General features: G+C 56.9%; 1 protein-coding gene across 7 annotated transcripts in view; it reads left to right on the plus strand.

The window, feature by feature from the left end:
• Positions 1 to 17,826, plus strand: part of LOC102689229 (GON-4-like protein) — a 28,527-nt gene extending 10,701 nt beyond the window's left edge. For 6 of the 7 annotated variants that reach the window (XM_069184938.1, XM_069184940.1, XM_069184936.1 and 3 more), the window contains exons 15-30: positions 3,284 to 3,500; positions 4,018 to 4,104; positions 4,220 to 4,412; positions 4,792 to 4,942; positions 5,542 to 5,692; positions 6,117 to 6,233; positions 6,790 to 12,240; positions 12,351 to 12,597; positions 13,098 to 13,261; positions 13,609 to 13,806; positions 14,172 to 14,315; positions 14,474 to 14,743; positions 15,076 to 15,192; positions 15,858 to 16,465; positions 16,840 to 16,942; positions 17,106 to 17,826. In XM_069184938.1, coding sequence (XP_069041039.1) covers positions 3,284 to 3,500; positions 4,018 to 4,104; positions 4,220 to 4,412; positions 4,792 to 4,942; positions 5,542 to 5,692; positions 6,117 to 6,233; positions 6,790 to 12,240; positions 12,351 to 12,597; positions 13,098 to 13,261; positions 13,609 to 13,806; positions 14,172 to 14,315; positions 14,474 to 14,743; positions 15,076 to 15,192; positions 15,858 to 16,465; positions 16,840 to 16,942; positions 17,106 to 17,225 — 8,338 coding nt within the window. In that variant the 3' untranslated portion in view covers positions 17,226 to 17,826. The remainder of the gene's footprint in view (positions 1 to 3,283; positions 3,501 to 4,017; positions 4,105 to 4,219; positions 4,413 to 4,791; positions 4,943 to 5,541; positions 5,693 to 6,116; positions 6,234 to 6,789; positions 12,241 to 12,350; positions 12,598 to 13,097; positions 13,262 to 13,608; positions 13,807 to 14,171; positions 14,316 to 14,473; positions 14,744 to 15,075; positions 15,193 to 15,857; positions 16,466 to 16,839; positions 16,943 to 17,105) is intronic. The other variant, XM_069184941.1, reaches the window with a different exon arrangement.
• Positions 17,827 to 18,090: the final 264 nt, after the last annotated feature.

The following is an 18,090-nucleotide window of genomic DNA, read 5'->3' on the forward strand; positions in this document are numbered from 1 at the left end:
TTCTCTCTCTCTCCTCCCTCTTCCACCTCTCCTCTCTTTCTTTCTCTCCCTCCTGTCTGTTCTCTTTCTGTCCTCTCTTTCCATTAGCAGCATCTGGCCCTGCTCTGCTGTCACCATGGCGATGGGCACGTCTGTGTGGTGGTGAGCACGCACGTGTCTGCATGTGTGCGCTTCATGTGTTTCTGAGCACGTAGGAGTTGGTCTGTTTGTCTCAAAAGATGATAAGCCTCAAATCTCTAGTCCCTGGTGCTGCTTCTGTACAACAACCCTGTAGAGCAGACTGCTGCACACTCGGAGTCTGATCGACAGCACTTTAAAACCTGGAGTGGATCAGATTGCTGCACACTGGGAGTCTGACCGACAGCACTGTAAAACCTGGAGTGGATCAGACTGCTGTGCACTGGGAGTCTGATCGACAGCACTTTAAAACCTGGAGTGGATCAGATTGCTGCACACTGGGAGTCTGACCGACAGCACTGTAAAACCTGGAGTGGCTCAGGCTGCTGTGCACTGGGAGTCTGAGAGCACTGTAAAACCTGGAGTGGATCAGACCACTGTGCACTGGGAGTCTGACTGAGAGCACTGTAAAACCTGGGGCAGATCAGACTGCTGTGCGCTGGGTGTCTTATTTTCAAACATTAAAAGGAGCAGATTCCTGTGCAGTCTGTTTCTCTGACGTATTTTAGATTGCATTTAAACCGTTATGAGCCATAACCATGAGACAAGACTGTAATCGTCTGACCAGCTTTGGTTTCTGGGACAACCCAGAAGTCGTTTGCTATAATTCCACATCGTTTGTCCTGCTTAATTAACCGGGGGTCTTTAACAAGCTGGGGAAGGTTAATTGCCGGGGTACCTGTTGGCTGCTGCTGCTCTGTTCGCTGAAGAGATTTCATGACCCACTGGAACGGAGTGTCAATGCTCAGCTGGAGGTCAGGGGTTAAAGGTTGAGGTTAGGCCTTGCGTCAGGGTTTGTCTGAGTTTTAGGGGCTGTGGTACGGTAACCTCCCTTTAATGGGACAGAGCAGCAGAGAGGTGCTGCGTCTGTTTGGGAGGGGAGGCAGAGAGACGCTCTCCCAGCCTGGGCTTCTCCGAGCCTCGGAGGCAGCGAGGCAGCGAGGCAGGGCCCAGGCCGCACAGAGCTACACCTCGCTCGCGCACAAGCATGTGTCTGTCCCCAAGAGGATGCAGCAACCTTGTCCACTCCAGGTTTTACAGTGCCATCAGTCTCACTCCTGGTGCACAGCAGCCGGATCCACTCCAGGTTTTACAGTACCATCACTCTCACTCCTGGTGCACAGCAGTCTGATCCACTCCAGGTTTTACAGTGCTGTCAGACTACCAGTGCACAGCAGTCTGATCCACTCCAGGTTTTACAGTGCTGTCAGACTCCCAGTGCAGACTGCCAGTTACTCAGAGGCCTGTTCATCCTCCCAGGGAGCAGGTCCTGTCCTCCTGAAGGCTGCCTTGTGGGCTCAGGCACTGTGATCACGGCGACGCCCTGATCTTGCCCAGGCGCTCTGAGACACTGCAGCTCTGGACCAGAGACTGCTGGGAGCTGCTGTTTGGTAGCTACAGCGCCAGACAGATACAGTTTTAATTACAAGGTGACCCAACGTGCACAAGGGCACGGCTCGTGGAATTTCCCTGCTGTCCCGGTCTTCGTGTGGGTTTCCTCCCACAGTCCACTGACATCCTGGCAGGTTCACTGACTCTCTTGTGTGAGCGTGCGCTTATCTGGGTCTGTGTCTGATGTCCCATCCAGGGCCCTTCGCTCGCTGGGGTGGGCCTGGTCTCCCCCGCGGCCATGAGCTGGATGAAGGGGTGGATTGTGGACAAAACGCCTGGGGAGTCATTTGCTTCAGTGCGGAAAAAACCTCCCGGCGTTTGGGAGGGACACGCGTGCACAGGCAGTGTTACCATCAGGGTGACCACACGCACGCCTGCACGCGCACACAGACTGTGCTGAGCAAATTGCATCAGCCCTCGCCAGCCAGGACTCTGTCAAGAGGCCCTTTGCCTGCAGGTCTGCACGTCGAACCGTAGAGGGTCTTTCAGTAAGCTGATTCCAGAAACCTGGAATATCGCACCTCTCCGCCTTGTCTGCGGAGCCCAGGATAATGGGGCTGACGCATCAGGCGGGGGAGGAGCCAGAGGCTGGCGGGGGCGACAGAATCCGAGGAAAAGTGAGGAAGGTTCCAAACCACATTTGGCCTACTGATCGGGGGATCCCAGGGAAGAGCTTGTCAGCTTCATGGTTTGTGGAACTTCTCAGACATGTGCAGAGGTGATTTAACCTGCTCGTAGGCCCTGGGGCTACAGGTATACTTGTGGCCTTTTTCCGTAAAGTCAGAATGACACCACACGCCACAGTTCAGCTCTCTCCCGACCTTGTGTGTGTGAGGAGTGCAGTTGCAGATGGGTTCAGCGCCTCCTTACGAGTAAATTCTCTAAATTGAGTGGCCTCTTCCACGAAGTCTCCCTCCAAGTCCATGCGATATTTCTTTTGGAGGGTTAATGCAGATGAGCGGAGATCTTGCTCAGACATAGAAGCCCATGTGTTCAAAACCCAAAGCTTTTCCTGAACATCCTGGTATGAGCGCCATCTTGCTAAATACCTCGAACGCAACGTTCCATAAATGGCCACAAGTGCATCTGATGCAGTGGCTGATCAGCGTTAGGGTGGATCATTTGAATAAATCTGGACAATCAACAGCTAAGGGTATGTGACATGTAAACTCTGGCCAGTGAGAGGCCCTGGATCGTTCGGGACCCCTGGGCTGAAGCCCAGGTATGCTTGTGCATTAAACGGCCCGAGGACATGTGTCTAGACGCGTCCCCAGGAACAGGGTCTGATTGTACACAGACAGGTAGAACCGGCAGCGGGATGGACCAGACTCTGATAGAGCTGTCTGTCAGACTCCCAGTGCACAGCAGTCTGATCCACTCCAGGTTTTACAGTGCAGTCAGACTCCCAGTGCACAGCAGTCTGATCCACTCCAGGTTTTACAGTGCAGTCAGTTAGACTCCCAGTGCACAGCAGTCTGATCCACTCCAGGTTTTACAGTGCAGTCAGTCAGACTCCCAGTGCACAGCAGTCTGATCCACTCCAGGTTTTACAGTGCAGTTAGACTCTCAGTGCACAGCAGTCTGATCCACTCCAGGTTTTACAGTGCAGTTAGACTCTCAGTGCACAGCAGTCTGATCCACTCCAGGTTTTGCAGTGTTTCCCAGTACAGCAGTATGAATGACCCCACTGGATGTATGTGTCTCTGGCCTGCAGGTTCGAGGAGCCCCTGGCCAACATGCTGACGGAGAGGCGCCGTACCGTGAAGGAACAGCTGGAGGCGCTGCAGCAGCGCCGGGCCCTGCAGGAGTCCCGTCCCGAGCCGCCGGCGCCGGCCCCCGCGGGCCCCCACTTCCTGATGCTGCCGAGCCCCACCTGCACCCTGCTGCTCAACCCCACCCAGAAGCACCAGCTCCAGCAGCAGATGCAGCAGGTCTGTAGAGGCGCTTAACGAGGCTCCCGCAATTAAGACCGCCACGGACCGCTGGAAGTCCCTACACGGACTCTAGTGTCCGGACTCGGGAGGTCAGGGTTCGACGCCGGAGCCTGAGCCGCTGCTCTCCGTGCTGCGGCTAATTTCATGTTCTAGTTCTGACACGTCACGGTTAATATGAGCTATTTTATTTCACAGTTCTTCAGCGTTGAAAGAAATAAAAGAAGGTGAGATCGCATTGGTTAAATGGAAGCTGTCTGTGTAGCTTCCTCCTCTCTCTCCTTTCTCCCTCTGCTCTCTCACCTCCTCTCCTCTTTCACTCCCTCTTTGCTTCTCCTCTTCCTCAGCCCCTCTCTCGTCTCCTCTTTCTCTCCCTCTCGTCTCCTTCCCTCTTTATCTCTCTGTCAGGCGGAGCTGCAGGTTGGAAGAGCTGGGAAAGGAGTAGGAACAGGAGAAATAATGGGAGAAAATGGCTGTTTTTTATTAAAAGGTCCTGTTTCTCGCCTTCTGTCTGCAGCACGTGCAGCTGCTGACTCAGGTCCACATTCTAACCAGCACCATACCGGTGCTGCAGAGCGAGGCAGTTACCACCCGCCACTTCCTGGTGAGTCTCTGACCGCCCGGCCCCCCGACCGCCCGGCCCTCACGCCGACCGGCCCCCCGACCGCCCAGCCTCTGCAAGGACGCGCCCTCCAACCTCCTCTTCTCCCTCCTCTCAGACGGAGCTGCAGTCGTTCGCCCAGAGCACAGAGGAGACGCGGGGGCTGGTGGAGCCTGGTTTCGTCAGCATGTTTCGGGCCTGCAACCTAGAGGGGGCGCTGTCTCTGCTGGAGGAGTTCGACCGCACGATCAAGCCTCAGCTCACCCAGGCCTCCCCCCAGAGGCCTGCCCGACAACGCTGCAACACCGTCGGTGAGGGCGCCGGTCCTGGGGGCTGAGGGTCTTCCTGAGATAGCTGATCAGGGAACGAGGGGTTCAAACTGATGGAGAGAGAAAGTCTATATGAGAGATTAATATCCTGACTCTAAAAGGGCTGTCTCTACCTGTAACACTGACACAGATCACAGTGAGACTGGGGCTTCTTTACAGCTCTCTGTCTGTCCCAGACTGGCAGTGAGATTAATATCCTGCATAAAGAATCTGCAGACAGCCTGTAGCTCAGTGTGTGGCACTGGGCAGTTTCTGAAGTACAGGATGAGATCTGTAGGCTGTATTTCTTCTCTCTGCCTGGGGTGGCTGTAGTTGTTACTGTCTCTTGCTGATGTGTGTTGACCTGTCGCTGTGCCGGCAGTGCGGCCCTATCCCACCATGCCCCCACGCCTGGCCTGGCTCCTGGCAACCCGGAAGGAGTTCTTGTGCCCAGAGCTCCTGCCCATCTGCAGCCTGGACCCGGCTCAGCACCCCCCCAGGGTCAAGACCATCTACACCCGCGGAGAGGACAGGTGCACACACACACACCTGTGTTTCTGTACTGGAGAGGAGCTCACACTGACTCTCTCTTTGTATGTTGATGGACTGTCTGCTGTGCCTTGATGAACCTCCACTCAGAGTGATGGCACCTCGTGTAGTCTTGTTAAAATCAATACACACATACACACAGGCTGACACACTCGCACGCACCTGTGCTCGCGCACTCACACACGTCTGTGCATACACACCTGCTCGCACACTCACACACGCCTGGGCGTGCACACAGGCTGACACACACACGCGCGCCTGTGCTCGCACACTCACACACGTCTGTGCATACACACCTGCTCGCGCACTCACACACACCTGGGCATGCACACAGGCTCACACACACACACACACACGCGCCTGTGCTCGCACACTCACACACGCCTGTGCATACACACCTGCTCGCGCACTCACACACGCCTGGGCGTGCACACAGGCTGACACACACACACCCTGTGCATACACACCTGCCGGCGCACCGGCACACACCTGTGCTCGCACTCTCGCACGCATCCTCTCGAACTGACGGCCAGCTCTGCTGCGTGCCCCTCTCACCTGGCGCCTCTCTCTCTCCCCCTGGCAGCCTGATCGCCCTGGGCCTGAAGCACTTTGCCGACACCGAGTTCCCTCACCAGCTCGTGTGCCGCTACCTGGTCCGCACCAAGACCGCGCAGCAGCTGCGCATGCACCTGCGCGAGGCCAGCCACTGCCGAGCGCCCGACAACGAGCTGAAGGTCAGCCCCCTTCTCCCCGGGCTGTCTGGGCCCCCGTTCAGTGGTTTCGGCCATTTTAATCCCAGCCAGGGCCTAACTGGGCCACAGCTCCTTTCTGCAGATGCTTATGAAGAGCCCAGAAAAGCAGGCCTTATGAAGAGTCTCCCAGCCGGCACGGGTTCGACGCCCCACCCCACTGCAGCTTTTTCAGTCCCTCCACACTCTTCGTTTTCATGCATCGACCCTGCTGAACACCAGCGAACTCATGAAGAATTTGTGCAGACTGGCCTTTCAAGTCTGAGGGTGAAATGAGTTCAGGCTCATTGAATAATTAGTCAGTTAAAGTCACTAATTCAGAGCTCGGACGCAGGACTGGATGTGACGCGTCCCTGTAGCTCTCCTGTGTTACGCTCTCATGTGTGTCGTCCCACCTTTCTCCTCGCAGCATTTCCTGCTGACCAGGAAGGTCCCCCCTCTGCTGCGGGCGTGCCAGAGGGTGCTGCCCACAGACAGCCGCCCTGCCGTGGAGAGAGAGCTGGCTCGAATGCCAGCCTGGCTCCAGGTCAGTACTTGCATCCATCCCGTACTGCGTCAGACTCCCGTTCGGCAGGTGTTTCGATCCGTTTCAGATTTTGCTTCCTTGCTGTCTCAGGTCTTCCTTGCTATACAGGGCGCACCGTAAAACCCGAAATGGATCAGGCTGCTATGCACTGCGGAGGCAGAAAGGCAGATATGACTCTGACTCCCGGAGAGACTTGCCTAAACCTCATGGGTCACAGGTTCACGCCTGCATCCTGTCGCCTGGTCTAACAATTGAGCCTATGAAAAGAGCTGGTTCTCAATATCCCCGACCAGGGGATAAGAAGGCCAGCATTCTGGCTCGCAGCACCGTAAAACCTGAGTAGATCAGACTACTGTGCACTGGGGATCTGACTGGTAGCACTGTAAAACCTGGAGTGGATCAGACTGCTGTGCACTGGGAGTCTTGACTGCACTGTAAAACCTGGAGCGGATCAGACTGCTGTGCACTGGGAGTTTTAACCTGCATATCCTGTCATGTCTTAAGTGTTGTCTCTCCCCTCTCTCTTACGCTCATTCTTTCTCTCCCTCTCCTGCAGAAGAGCCTGCCAATCATCCACAAGGCTGTGCTGGATTACAACAGCACCTTGGAGGGAGGGGAGGCCACACCAGGAGAGTCAACCCCTCCCTACGTGTTCCCACCTGGGACGCAGTACCCCCCTGATCTCCCCGCAGATGTCACCTTGCGCCTGAACCCCTATGGCGTTAGGACCCTTAAACCCCATTCCAGACTCTGGCCTCATGGCAGAGCCAAGAGACTGGCGCTGTCCAGGCCTGTAGTGCTCCCACTGGATAAAACCCCAATGGTCCTGCAAATGCCTCTCTCTACCCGGCCGGTGAACTTCAACCCCACTGTGACCCTGACGCGGATTTCGGAGAAAGAGCTGGAGCAGAACGCCTGCAAGAAAGCATCCTCCTCCATAAGCAAGATCTGCCCTTTCTTGATACCAACGCTTCTCCCTCCTGTGAGCTCCCCCTGTAGTGCAGGAGGAGTAATGACGGGTACAGCAGTTGCAGTTCAGACACCATCAACCACAGTGCAGTTATCTGTGGGCGCCCCCTGTAGTGCAGGAGGAGTAAAGACAGGTACAGTTATTGCTCCTCAGAAACCATCAACCACAGTGCAGTTATCTGTGGGCGCCCCCTGTAGTGCAGGAGGAGTAAAGACAAGTACAGTTGTTGCTCCTCAGAAACCATCAACCACAGTGCAGTTATCTGTGGGCGCCCCCTGTAGTGCAGGAGGAGTAAAGACAGGTACAGTTATTGCTCCTCAGAAGCCATCAACCACAGTGCAGTTATCTGTGGGCCCCCCCTGTAGTGCAGGAGGAGTAAAGACAAGTACAGTTATTGCTCCTCAGAAACCATCAACCACAGTGCTGTTGCCTGCAGGTGCCCCCTGTAGTTTAGGAGGAGTAAAGACAGGTACAGTTATTGCTCCTCAGAAACCATCAACCACAGTGCAGCTATCTGTGGGCCCCCCCTGTAGTGCAGGAGGAGTAAAGACAAGTACAGTTATTGCTCCTCAGAAACCATCAACCACAGTGCAGTTATCTGTGGGCGCCCCCTGTAGTGCAGGAGGAGTAAAGACAGGTACAGTTATTGCTCCTCAGAAGCCATCAACCACAGTGCTGTTGCCTGCAGGTGCCCCCTGTAGTTTAGGAGGAGTAAAGACAGGTACAGTTATTGCTCCTCAGAAACCATCAACCACAGTGCAGTTATCTGTAGGCGCCCCCTGTAGTGCAGGAGGAGTAAAGACGGGTATAGTTATTGCTCCTCAGAAACCATCAACCTCAGTGCAGTTATCTGTGGGTGCCCCCTGTCCAGTGGGAGGACTAAAGACAGGTACAGTTATTGCTCCTCAGAAGCCATCAACCAGAGTGCTGTGGCCTGCAGGTGCCCCCTATAGTACAGGAGGAGTAAAGACAGGTACAGTTATTGCTCCTCAGAAACCATCAACCACAGTGCAGTTATCTGTGGGCGCCCCCTGTAGTGCAGGAGGAGTAAAGACAGGTACAGTTATTGCTCCTCAGAAACCATCAACCACAGAGCAGTTATCTGTGGGCCCCCCCTGTAGTGCAGGAGGAGTAAAGACAGGTACAGTTATTGCTCCTCAGAAACCATCAACCACAGTGCAGTTATCTGTGGGCACCCCCTGTAGTGCAGGAGGAGTAAAGACAGGTACAGTTGTTGTTCCTCAGAAACCATCAACCACAGAGCAGTTACCTGCAGGTGCCCCCTGTCCAGTGGGGGGAGTAAAGACAGGTACAGCTGTTGCTCCTCAGAAGCCATCAACCACAGTGCAGTTATCTGTGGGCACCCCCTGTAGTACAGGAGGAGTAAAGACAGGTACAGTTATTGCTCCTCAGAAGCCATCAACCACAGTGCTGTGGCCTGCAGGTGCCCTCTGCAGTGCAGGAGGAGTAAAGACAGGTACAACTGTTGCTCCTCAGAAACCATCAACCACAGTGCAGTTATCTGTGGGCACCCCCTGCAGTGCAGGAGGAGTAAAGACAGGTACAGTTATTGCTCCTCAGAAACCATCAACCACAGTGCAGTTATCTGTGGGCGCCCCCTGTAGTGCAGGAGGAGTAAAGACAGGTACAGCTGCTGCTCTTCAGAACCTGTCAACCACAGTGCAGTTGCCTGTAGGTGCCCCCTGTAGTGCAGGAGGAGTAAAGACAGGTACAGTTGTTGCTCCCCAGAAACCATCAACCACAGTGCTGTTGCCTGCAGGTGCCCCCTGTAGTGCAGGAGGAGTAAAGACAAGTACAGTTGTTGCTCCTCAGAAACCATCAACCACAGAGCAGTTATCTGTGGGCACCCCCTGTAGTGCAGGAGGAGTAAAGACAGGTACAGCTGTTGCTCCTCAGAAGCCATCAACCACAGAGCAATTGCCTGCAGGTGCCCCCTGTAGTGCAGGAGGAGTAAAGACAGGTACAGCTGTTGCTCCTCAGAAGCCATCAACCACAGAGCAATTGCCTGCAGGCGCCCCCTGTAGTGCAGGAGGAGTAAAGACAGGTACAGTTGTTGCTCCTCAGAACCCATCAACCACAGTGCAGTTATCTGTGGACGCCCCCTGTAGTGCAGGAGGAGTAATCACAGGAACGGCAGTTGCTGCTCAGACTCCCTTGTGCACAGTGCAGATACCTGTCAGCGTCCCCTACAAAGCCAAACGAGCGAAGAAAGGTGCAGCAGTTGCTCTTCAGACATCATCAACCACACTGCGTTTCCCTGTGGGAGCCTCCTATGGCACAGGTGGAGTAATGACCGGCATGGAAGGTGGTGCTCAGACTCCATCGTGTACAGTGCAGATACCTGTGAGCGCCCCCTGCCAGGCGGGAGGAGCAGGGACAGGCATGTCGGTGGCATCTGCGACGCCAGGAATCACGGTGCAGCTGCGTGCGGCGCCTACCGTGTCCTTCTCTAGAGCCATGGTGGCAGCAGGTGTGAACCCCTCCAGCCAGTTCCTGCAAATCCGGCCTGTTTCCCGCAGCCCTTCTCAGCTGCAGGCTCCTTTGCAGCCTCTTCTCTTAACCATTCCAACTGGAGGCTCTGTAAGCCTGTATAGCCTGGGAGGAGCCAGCGTGGGAGGTGTGGGCAGCGGAGGGGCTGGGGGGATGCTGTTTCCCAGGGCAGTGGGTGAAACAGGGCCAAGAAGGGTCTGCAGAGTCCTGCAGCCCACGGTCGTCATCAAACTGGGCACCCCTCTGACCACTGCAGTGACCGCGGCCGACAGGACGTCCGCCGAGACCCCCCCCGAGCCCGCCTCCCAGCCGCAGGACCCCGTTACTCACCCCGATGGTGCCCTGGCCGTACTCCGCAAGCTGGTCGGGGTTGCCCCAGAGTCCGGGAGGTCCCCAACACTCAAAGGGGACATACCTTTGCAGCTGAGGACAAGTCCCTTATTACAGTGTAGCATCCCCTCTCCTGAAAGCCGCCATCCTGCCTCCATTAATCCCACATCCCTCCCGAGTCCTGCAGCCCCGGAAACCAGCCCTGGCAACTTGGGTACCAACACCTCTGAGGTCGAGGGGGCCCCCCAATTCAGCTCGAAGCCTCCCGATGTCATGGGACAAGAAAGAGCTGGAGCAATGCAGGATCCCCACAGTTGTCAAGTGGCAATCCACATTCCAGTCTCAACGAGTGCAGGGGGACCCCCAGAATGTATGGACAGCCAGTCCCTCAAGAGTAGCACTCTTACACACGCTGAAATGGCAGCCCCCTTGAAATCTGCAGCACCCCAATGCCCAGAACCCCAGCAGCCCACAGCGGGAACAACTGAGGAAATGAACCCCACAGGGGCTGTACCCCACTTGAGTACGAACACTGCGGACGACACAGAGACTTGCCAAAAAGTGTGGATCAGCACAGACACTGGAGCAGCACAGCCGTTATCTCAGGAACTCCAGGGCTGTACAGTGAAGTCCGTACCCCAGAACTTTTCAAGCATTATGGATACAAAAGGGACACCCCAATATTCCACAGTGAATGCAGAAAATAAAGGGGTTCTCCCCACCCCTTCAAGTGACATAGGTACCAAGGAAGCCCCTCCTGGTAATTCAAACACAATCTTCAACAAAGGGACCCCAACAAACTCCTCTGAGCTTATCTCAACTTTAGGGGTGAGGTCTGAGACGGGTGACAGAGGCCAAGGTCAAACTGAGACCCCTGAATCCCAAACATTCACCAGTCACAATGTTGGCTCATGTGAAGGCAGTGGAGGGGTACCCCAGGAATCCTCTGAGGCCAAAGACACGACAGGTTCTTCCTGCAGAGTTAGCGGCATGCATCCATCCCCATTTCTCTGCACCCCCTTGGGTGCTTGTCTGCCTGAAGGAGAGATCGAGGAGGTGGAGGAGGACAGAGAGGATTTGGGTCAAGAGGAGGAACACGAGGAAGAGATGGGGAGTGATTTTGGGGAGCCCCTCCTGGCCCTCTCGGAGTCATCAGGGAGCCCAGCTTCTAGTCTGGACAGCCAGGCTGATGCGCTTGAGCGACTGATGGAGATTGAGGGGGAGAAGGAAGGAAGAGGGAACGAGGAAGAGAGAGAGGGGGGGAATTTGACCTGCAGAGACAGTGTTCCTCAACTGCAGAGAGGCACAGAGGAAGAGGAGGAGGGCGGGAGAGGGAGGGAGGAAGAGATGGAGAGAGGGGGTTTGACCTGCAGAGACATTGTTCCTCAAGTGGAGAGAGGCACCGAGAAAGAGGAGGAGGAGAAGGGAGGAAAAGGGAGTGAGGAAGAAAGGGAGAGAGGGGGTTCGACTTCCAGAGATGGCGTTCCTCAGCTGGAGAGAGGCAACACCGAAGGGGGAGGGAGCTCTCCACAGTTAGAGAGAAATGAGGAGGAGAGAGAGACGGAGAAAGAGAGAGGGGCTTCGGTGTGCAGAGACAGTGTTCTTTCACTGCGGAGAGACACAGAGGGAGAGGAGGAGGGAGGAAGGACAGTGTCAGGACATGGCTCTCCACAGTTAGAGAACAATGAAGAAGAGGATGGCGGGGGGCGACCGGGGCCAAGGCGCAGTGAAACTGAGGGAGAGGAGGGCGAGAGAACGGGACAAGAGGAGGACCGAGCCCGGGTCAACACGACGGCCTGCCAAGTCGAGTGGGGCCTGCAGGGAGAGGCCGGGGGGGGTGGCCTGGCGCTGAGCTCGGGCACAGAGAGCCAGGGCCAGCCGGGCCAGGCGGGAGAGGGGGGAGGAGGAGGAGGAGGAGGAGGAGGGGGAGAGCAGGAGGGACAGCGCGGCGGTGGAGCGGACCAGGTGGGAGAGGGGGAGAGCGGAGGCGAGGGGGAGAGAGACGGAGGCGAAGGGGAGAAGCGGGGAGAAGGAGAAGGGGGCGAGGACGAGAGTGAGAAGGGAGATGGGGATGGGGAGAGGCAGGGCGAAGGAGAGGAGGAAGAGGACTTCGATGACCTCACGCAGGACGAGGACGAAGAGGAAGTGATGTCATCCGCCTCTGAGGAGTCTGTGCTGTCTGTCCCTGAGTTACAGGTGCGGAGAAGCTACGTGTACGGTGTGTCCATCCACGGGATTCGCTTATCATCCCTGCTCCTGTACTGTTCCTGTGTAACCTGTGCGTGTCCTGTCTGTGCCCTTCCCAGGAGACCATGGAGAAGCTGACCTGGCTAGCTTCGGAGCGCCGGATGTGCCCAGAGGGTGACTCTGAGGAGGATAACTCGCAGAACTCCCAGAATTCCCAAGAGGAGAACTCTGAGGAGGAGGAGGAAGTGGGCCCCCGCAAAGGAGAAGAAGCAGGGGATGGCGATGCCAGCAAGATGATTGGTCAGGGGGCTCCACAGGGGGCAGGCCCTCTTGAAACCAGTGACAAGTGTGCTGGACGAGGCAGAGGTCAGTGTTGGGTTTATGGAAGATCAGTGGTGGGGAGGGGGCCTGGTGTTGGTATGATAAGGACACCAAGGAGATGTTAAGGGTTGTGGGATCAGTGTCATGTCAGAGTTAAGTTCAGTTATTTTTGGCTTTAGGGAGGAATCATGTATCTGCAGTCATTTTGGGGGCAGGTCTGCTAACTTTGATTGGATTTAAGCCCTTTCTTAATTAATTAATACTTTGTAATGATTTATATTGTCCAGACCTGAAAGAGGTGTGTAGCTCCTATAGAGCTCACAGCAGGCAAAGTACATCTTTTTAGATTAAAAGTCCTCCAGTCGAGTCAATGCCTCAGTAACCTGACCTGTGCGTGCCAACAGCCCCATCTAGTGGTGCAGGAGGAGAAGTGCAGCAGTCCTGCCAGACTGGGAACATGCCAACAGACTGTGTTCAATGCAAGATGCATTCTGGCCGCTGCCTGTCTCTCTCTGATCTATGGATTCCCTCTCTGTGGCCCTCAGGCCGGGGCAGAACGCCCTCCCGCAGCCTGCGTCGCAGTCGCCGTCGGGAGCGGGACAGCAAGGACACGTCCAAGCTGCTGCTGCTGTACGACGACAACATCCTGGAGAACGACCCCATGAGGGAGAGCAAGGACATCGCCTTCGCCCAGGCCTACCTCAACAGGGTGGGTCACGACCCGCGGGCACCGATACTGACATGCACCTGGTACACTAGCACACTAACACATGCACAATGATACCTGATACCTGTTTCACTGATGCACTGCCGTAACGATAGACTGGGACACTGACAATCGATCCACTGACACATGGGCACACAAATGCTCAATTCACTGATTCATTGGGACACCAGGAGCCTGCATACTGACACACAGGCCCTGTGTACCTGGTACAGTGATGGACTGGCACATGGGCACAGTGATGGACTGGGACACGGATAGCCCGGCAGGTTGAAGCTCCGGCATGCTGTGTGTGACAGCACTGCGACCCCTGACCCCCCCCTCGCCCCCAGGTGCGGGAGGCCCTGCAGGGCTATCCCGGGAAGGTGGAGGAGTTCCTGGGGGTGCTGTACGAGTTCGAGCGCGGCCGGGAGCAGCGCAGCGCGGTGGAGCTCTTCAGCCAGCTGAGGGCCGTGCTGACCGACTGGCCGGACCTGCTGCGGGACTTCGCCGCCTTCCTGCTGCCTGAGCAGGCCCTGGAGTGCGGGCTGGTAATTATCGAGCCTGCCGGTGCCGCGCTGCTCCGATTCCACCTAGAAAGCCCAGATATTACAGTATTGTGTTTTTCGGGAAGTTCCAGTCGCATCTCCAGACGGTCATTTTGAGACATCTGATTTCATGCTCACCCACTTTGGAGACGCCAGTCGTTTTAGGGTTCGGCCTGTGTAGCCTCCAGACGTGCCTCTCTGACCCGCCCGCCTGTCAGGTCTGGAGGCTACACAGGGTCTGTGAGCTCAGCGGTGCCTGACAGGACTGCTGTCTGCTCCCAGGTGTCGAAACGGGTTTCTCTATTTTTTCTCTCTCTCTCTCTCCGGCATCCTGCACCCATCTCGTCCCCCCCGGACCCCCTGGCCAGTTTGCGGAGCAGCAGGCGTTCGAGCGCAGCCGCCGGTTCCTGCGCCAGCTGGAGATCTGCTTCGGGGAGAACTCCTCCCAGTACCAGAAGATCGTCAAGGCCCTGCAGGTGGGGCCCGAGCTCAGCCCCGCAGGTGTCGAGGAGGTACGGCGTGCGATCTCTCTCCCTGCTCGAGCTTTCTCCTCATTCCCGGCTCCCTCCTCCCTCCGTTTCCTTCCTTCCCACTTTATTGCTCTCTCTCCAGCCCTCTTTCTCTTTTCCTCACCCGTCTTTATCTCTCTCTCTCTCCCTCCCTTGCTCAGCTAAAGGTTCAGATGGCCTCCCTGCTGAAGGGCCACAGCCACCTGGAGGGAGAATTCTGGGTGTTTTTCGACGAGCTGCGCCCCCCTCCCTCGCGGCCGGGGCAGTTCGAGGAGGCGGCGTGGCCGGAGGAGGGTGAGGGGTGTGCGGAGGGGGGCTTCGAGGAGGTCACCCTGCCTGACCTGGAGGAGGAGGAGGAGTCGCACAAGATCCCGCCCATCACGGGGCGGGGCAAGAGGAGGAAAGAGATGGGTTCCCACGGCAATGAAAAGGTCAGAGGTTGCGAGTGGGCAGGGTTACAGAATTGAACAGGCAAAACATCTTGTTTGCCATTTTTTAAAATGTCTGGTGTTTCGTTACTGACATCCCCACCTCCTAGTGTAAAGGTTTTGGTTTTCCTGTGAGCCCTTGAATCCCATCCCTGTTACACAACGTGGTTGCGTAGTTTGTTTCAGACACCCACCACTCTTTGCGTTAAGACTCGCCTCCTGCTCTCAGTCCTAAGTGCTCCTCCTCCTGTAGCTGGTTGTGCCCCCATGCCCAGTGCCCCTGTAAGCCGCTCGGGGTGGCTTCATTCTGATTGGTGGAGTCTTTCTTGACAAAGGAATGCGACTGGCCGGAGGCGGCGAAGGACTGCCCTTGCCCCTGCCACGACTCCGCCCATGACGCTAAACTGCGGCGACACAAGAGAAAGGGCTGCCCGCACTGCCATGTGGCCAAGGTCAGAGGTCATGGGGGGGCTGCGCATGTGTTGTGTTGTGTTTTGTTGTGCCTTCTGGGGACGGGAATGTGTCACTGGCTATGTTTCCATTGAAATGACAAAAAACGATATGGGTGTACTGGGCAAACACCATGCATCCTGGCAGTAAGGAGCAGGACTCCTGCCAATGCCTTGTGATCTGTTCAGCGTGGTCATGAGAACTTGAACGCTGAATCTAGTGCCGCCCTTTTGCGCTCTGCAGGAAACATACACTTCTGCTGCAGTGTGTGTCCCACCCTGAATGTCTCCCACGACTTTAGAGAACCATAATCTCCACTTCACAGCAGCATTGCATCTCAATTACATCTTAGTAGCTCGTGACAATCTCTCTCCCCACCTTTCCCCTTCTCTCTCTCTCTCTCTGTCCCTCTCGGTTCGAATCCCTGTGTCTCCGTTTGCTTCTGCATGCCTCCATTTCTGCGGATTCCTCAGCGCTGCGCCTGTTCGCGCTGGGGGGGGGGGGGGTGTGTTTGACGGATTCCCTGCCTCTCCGCCCCCCCCCTGTCTCTCTCGCGGTCTTTGTCTGGGACGGGGGTCGTTCCGATGTGGTGGGGGCACGGCCCTGGAGCGGTGACTGTGATTCCAGTCTGCTGGCGTTCACCCCGGCTGTTTCCTCTTGAACCCAGGGCTCCTCGGACTCCTCCAGGCCCTCGAGAAACAGGGAGCCCTCGGAGCCGGGGGCCAGCAGCCCGGGCAGAGCCTCTGCAGAGGGCCGCCTCGGGGGCGGGGAGGAGGAGGGCGAGGGAAACAGCCCCCCCGCAGGTACGGCGCTGCGGAGCCACACCGCCGGTGCGTCCGATCAGCAGACGAGCCGGTCTCCCACTTCCGTTCTCCTGCGCTCCGTCTCAGGCCCGGCGGGGAGCGGGGTGCGCCCCTGGGACTGCGGAGAAGGGGGGGCCCCTCGGGAGGAGGCGGAGGAGGGCGAGGCCGAGCGCGATAAGGACAGCGGAGGAGGCAGCCCCTCCCCTAAAAAGAGCCGGACGGATGCTGGGGCTGCCGTCGCCACGGAGACAGAAGCCTGGGAGGAGGGCGGATGTCGGGACCCCCAGGGCGCCCCCCGGACACCCCTGCCCTGCTGCAGTGCCCCGCCCCACACCCAGGGGGAGCCGCTGGGGGGACAGAGCCCCAGCCTCTCCAGCACCCCCTTGCGCATGAGCTCCGGTTCCGACTCCACAGTCTGTGCCAAAAATATCTCCCTCACTCCCAGCGGGGAGAAGGTCATCTTGTGGAACAGGTGAGAGAGTTTGCTCTTCTGTATCATTGCTTGCACACGTGTTCCCTGCCCGTGTTGACACAGTGGTTACCGTGCAGGGACAATGAGGGGCTCAGGTCTCAATCATCAGTCTAGATCTCAGTCTAACACTGTGGTGTTAGAGTAGCACACAGGGATGTGTTCAGTTTCCTCTCCTCATCACGCACAAGCCTGCCACACCATTAGGCTGTAAACACATGGTCCGCACACGACTGATGAGGCGCCCGGGTTGTAAGAGACAGCAGCGCACCTGTTGCTGTGAAGGCTGTGGGTTGTGGGGATGAGTTGAGTGACTGTCTCCCTGTCTGTGTGCCTCTCCTCTCCTCTCCTCTCCGCGTCTGCTGTCCGTGGGGCAGGGAGGCGGACCGGGTCATCCTCACCACCTGCCAGCAGCAGGGAGCCAGCCAGGCCACCTTCCAGGCCATCTCCGCCCAGCTGGGCAACAAGACGACCAGTGAGGTGAGGGCTCTTGTCCCACAGCCCCGCCCCCCGCCCCCCGTGTGTGCAGCAGTGAGCCAATCGGAATCGGTTCCCGGCCACAGTTGAGCGAAGTGGGAAGAGGGGGTTTCTGTCGTGACGGGGCGGCTGACATCCCGTCTCCCCCCTCCTGCTTTCTCCGCAGGTGTCCCGTCGGTTTCGGGACCTGATGCGGCTCTTCCACACGGCCGCCCGGCAGCTCAGCTCCGAAGACGAGGCCAGCGCGGCCGAGCAGCAGTCCGCCACCGACGAGGAGCTAGACTGACAGAGCCGGGGCCGGTCGGGGCGGGGCGGGGAATGGGACTGGTGGCGCGACGGCCCGGCCCACCAGGACAACACAGAACCAGGCCCCATTGAGATGGACCTCGTGTCACACTGACCCTGACCGGGCCAAGACCCGCTTGGCCCAGTCCAAACATTGCTGGCCACCCAGAATGGGACTGGCCGGACAGATCCTGTACCGGTGGATAGAACTGGACTCTGCTCGGTTAATGGGACTGACTGGACCGGACTGCACCTGGTGGCTCCTGGTTCTCGGGCCGCCCCTGCAGTGCGGACGTGGAGGCTTGAAGGGTTGATGTTGGGCTTACAGGAAGCGCGCGGGTCCCTGTGTCCGAGACCCCCCAGTGTCCGCTGTGGGCCCAGGTGCGTTTTGAGACCTGGGAGGAGATGGCCCTGTCAGCAGCACACTGACCCACTGATCCCCACGGTCCCCAGTGGACTGTCATCACTGTACACACTTCCTCTGGGGGGGGTTCTTGTTTTGATTTTAAAAAGCGATTTCCTTTAGTAAATTTTAAAAGAACATTTTTTGTATTGTTGAGAAAGACAGTTACACATATATCATTAAACCGTTCTTCAGGAAAGAGGTCTGGCGTGTGTGAGTTTTTGGGGCTGTCTGGCGTGTGTGAGTTGACTCTGCTGGTTGAGAGAGACGCTTGGTGTCTGAGTGGTCACTGGGTTAACAAGCCCTTTCCTGAGCACAGGACTTCATGTGTTGAGATTGTTTTACTGCATTGTTTGCAAGGACCAGGTACAAGGACTTACAATGCTATTATTTATAGTTACTTTTCAAGTTATTTTATTTTTCAGTTTTATGTCTTCGACAGGTTGCCTGTACTGTATTTAAC

The sequence above is a fragment of the Lepisosteus oculatus genome, chromosome 27 (genome assembly GCF_040954835.1).
Source record: "Lepisosteus oculatus isolate fLepOcu1 chromosome 27, fLepOcu1.hap2, whole genome shotgun sequence".
NCBI lineage: Eukaryota > Metazoa > Chordata > Actinopteri > Semionotiformes > Lepisosteidae > Lepisosteus > Lepisosteus oculatus.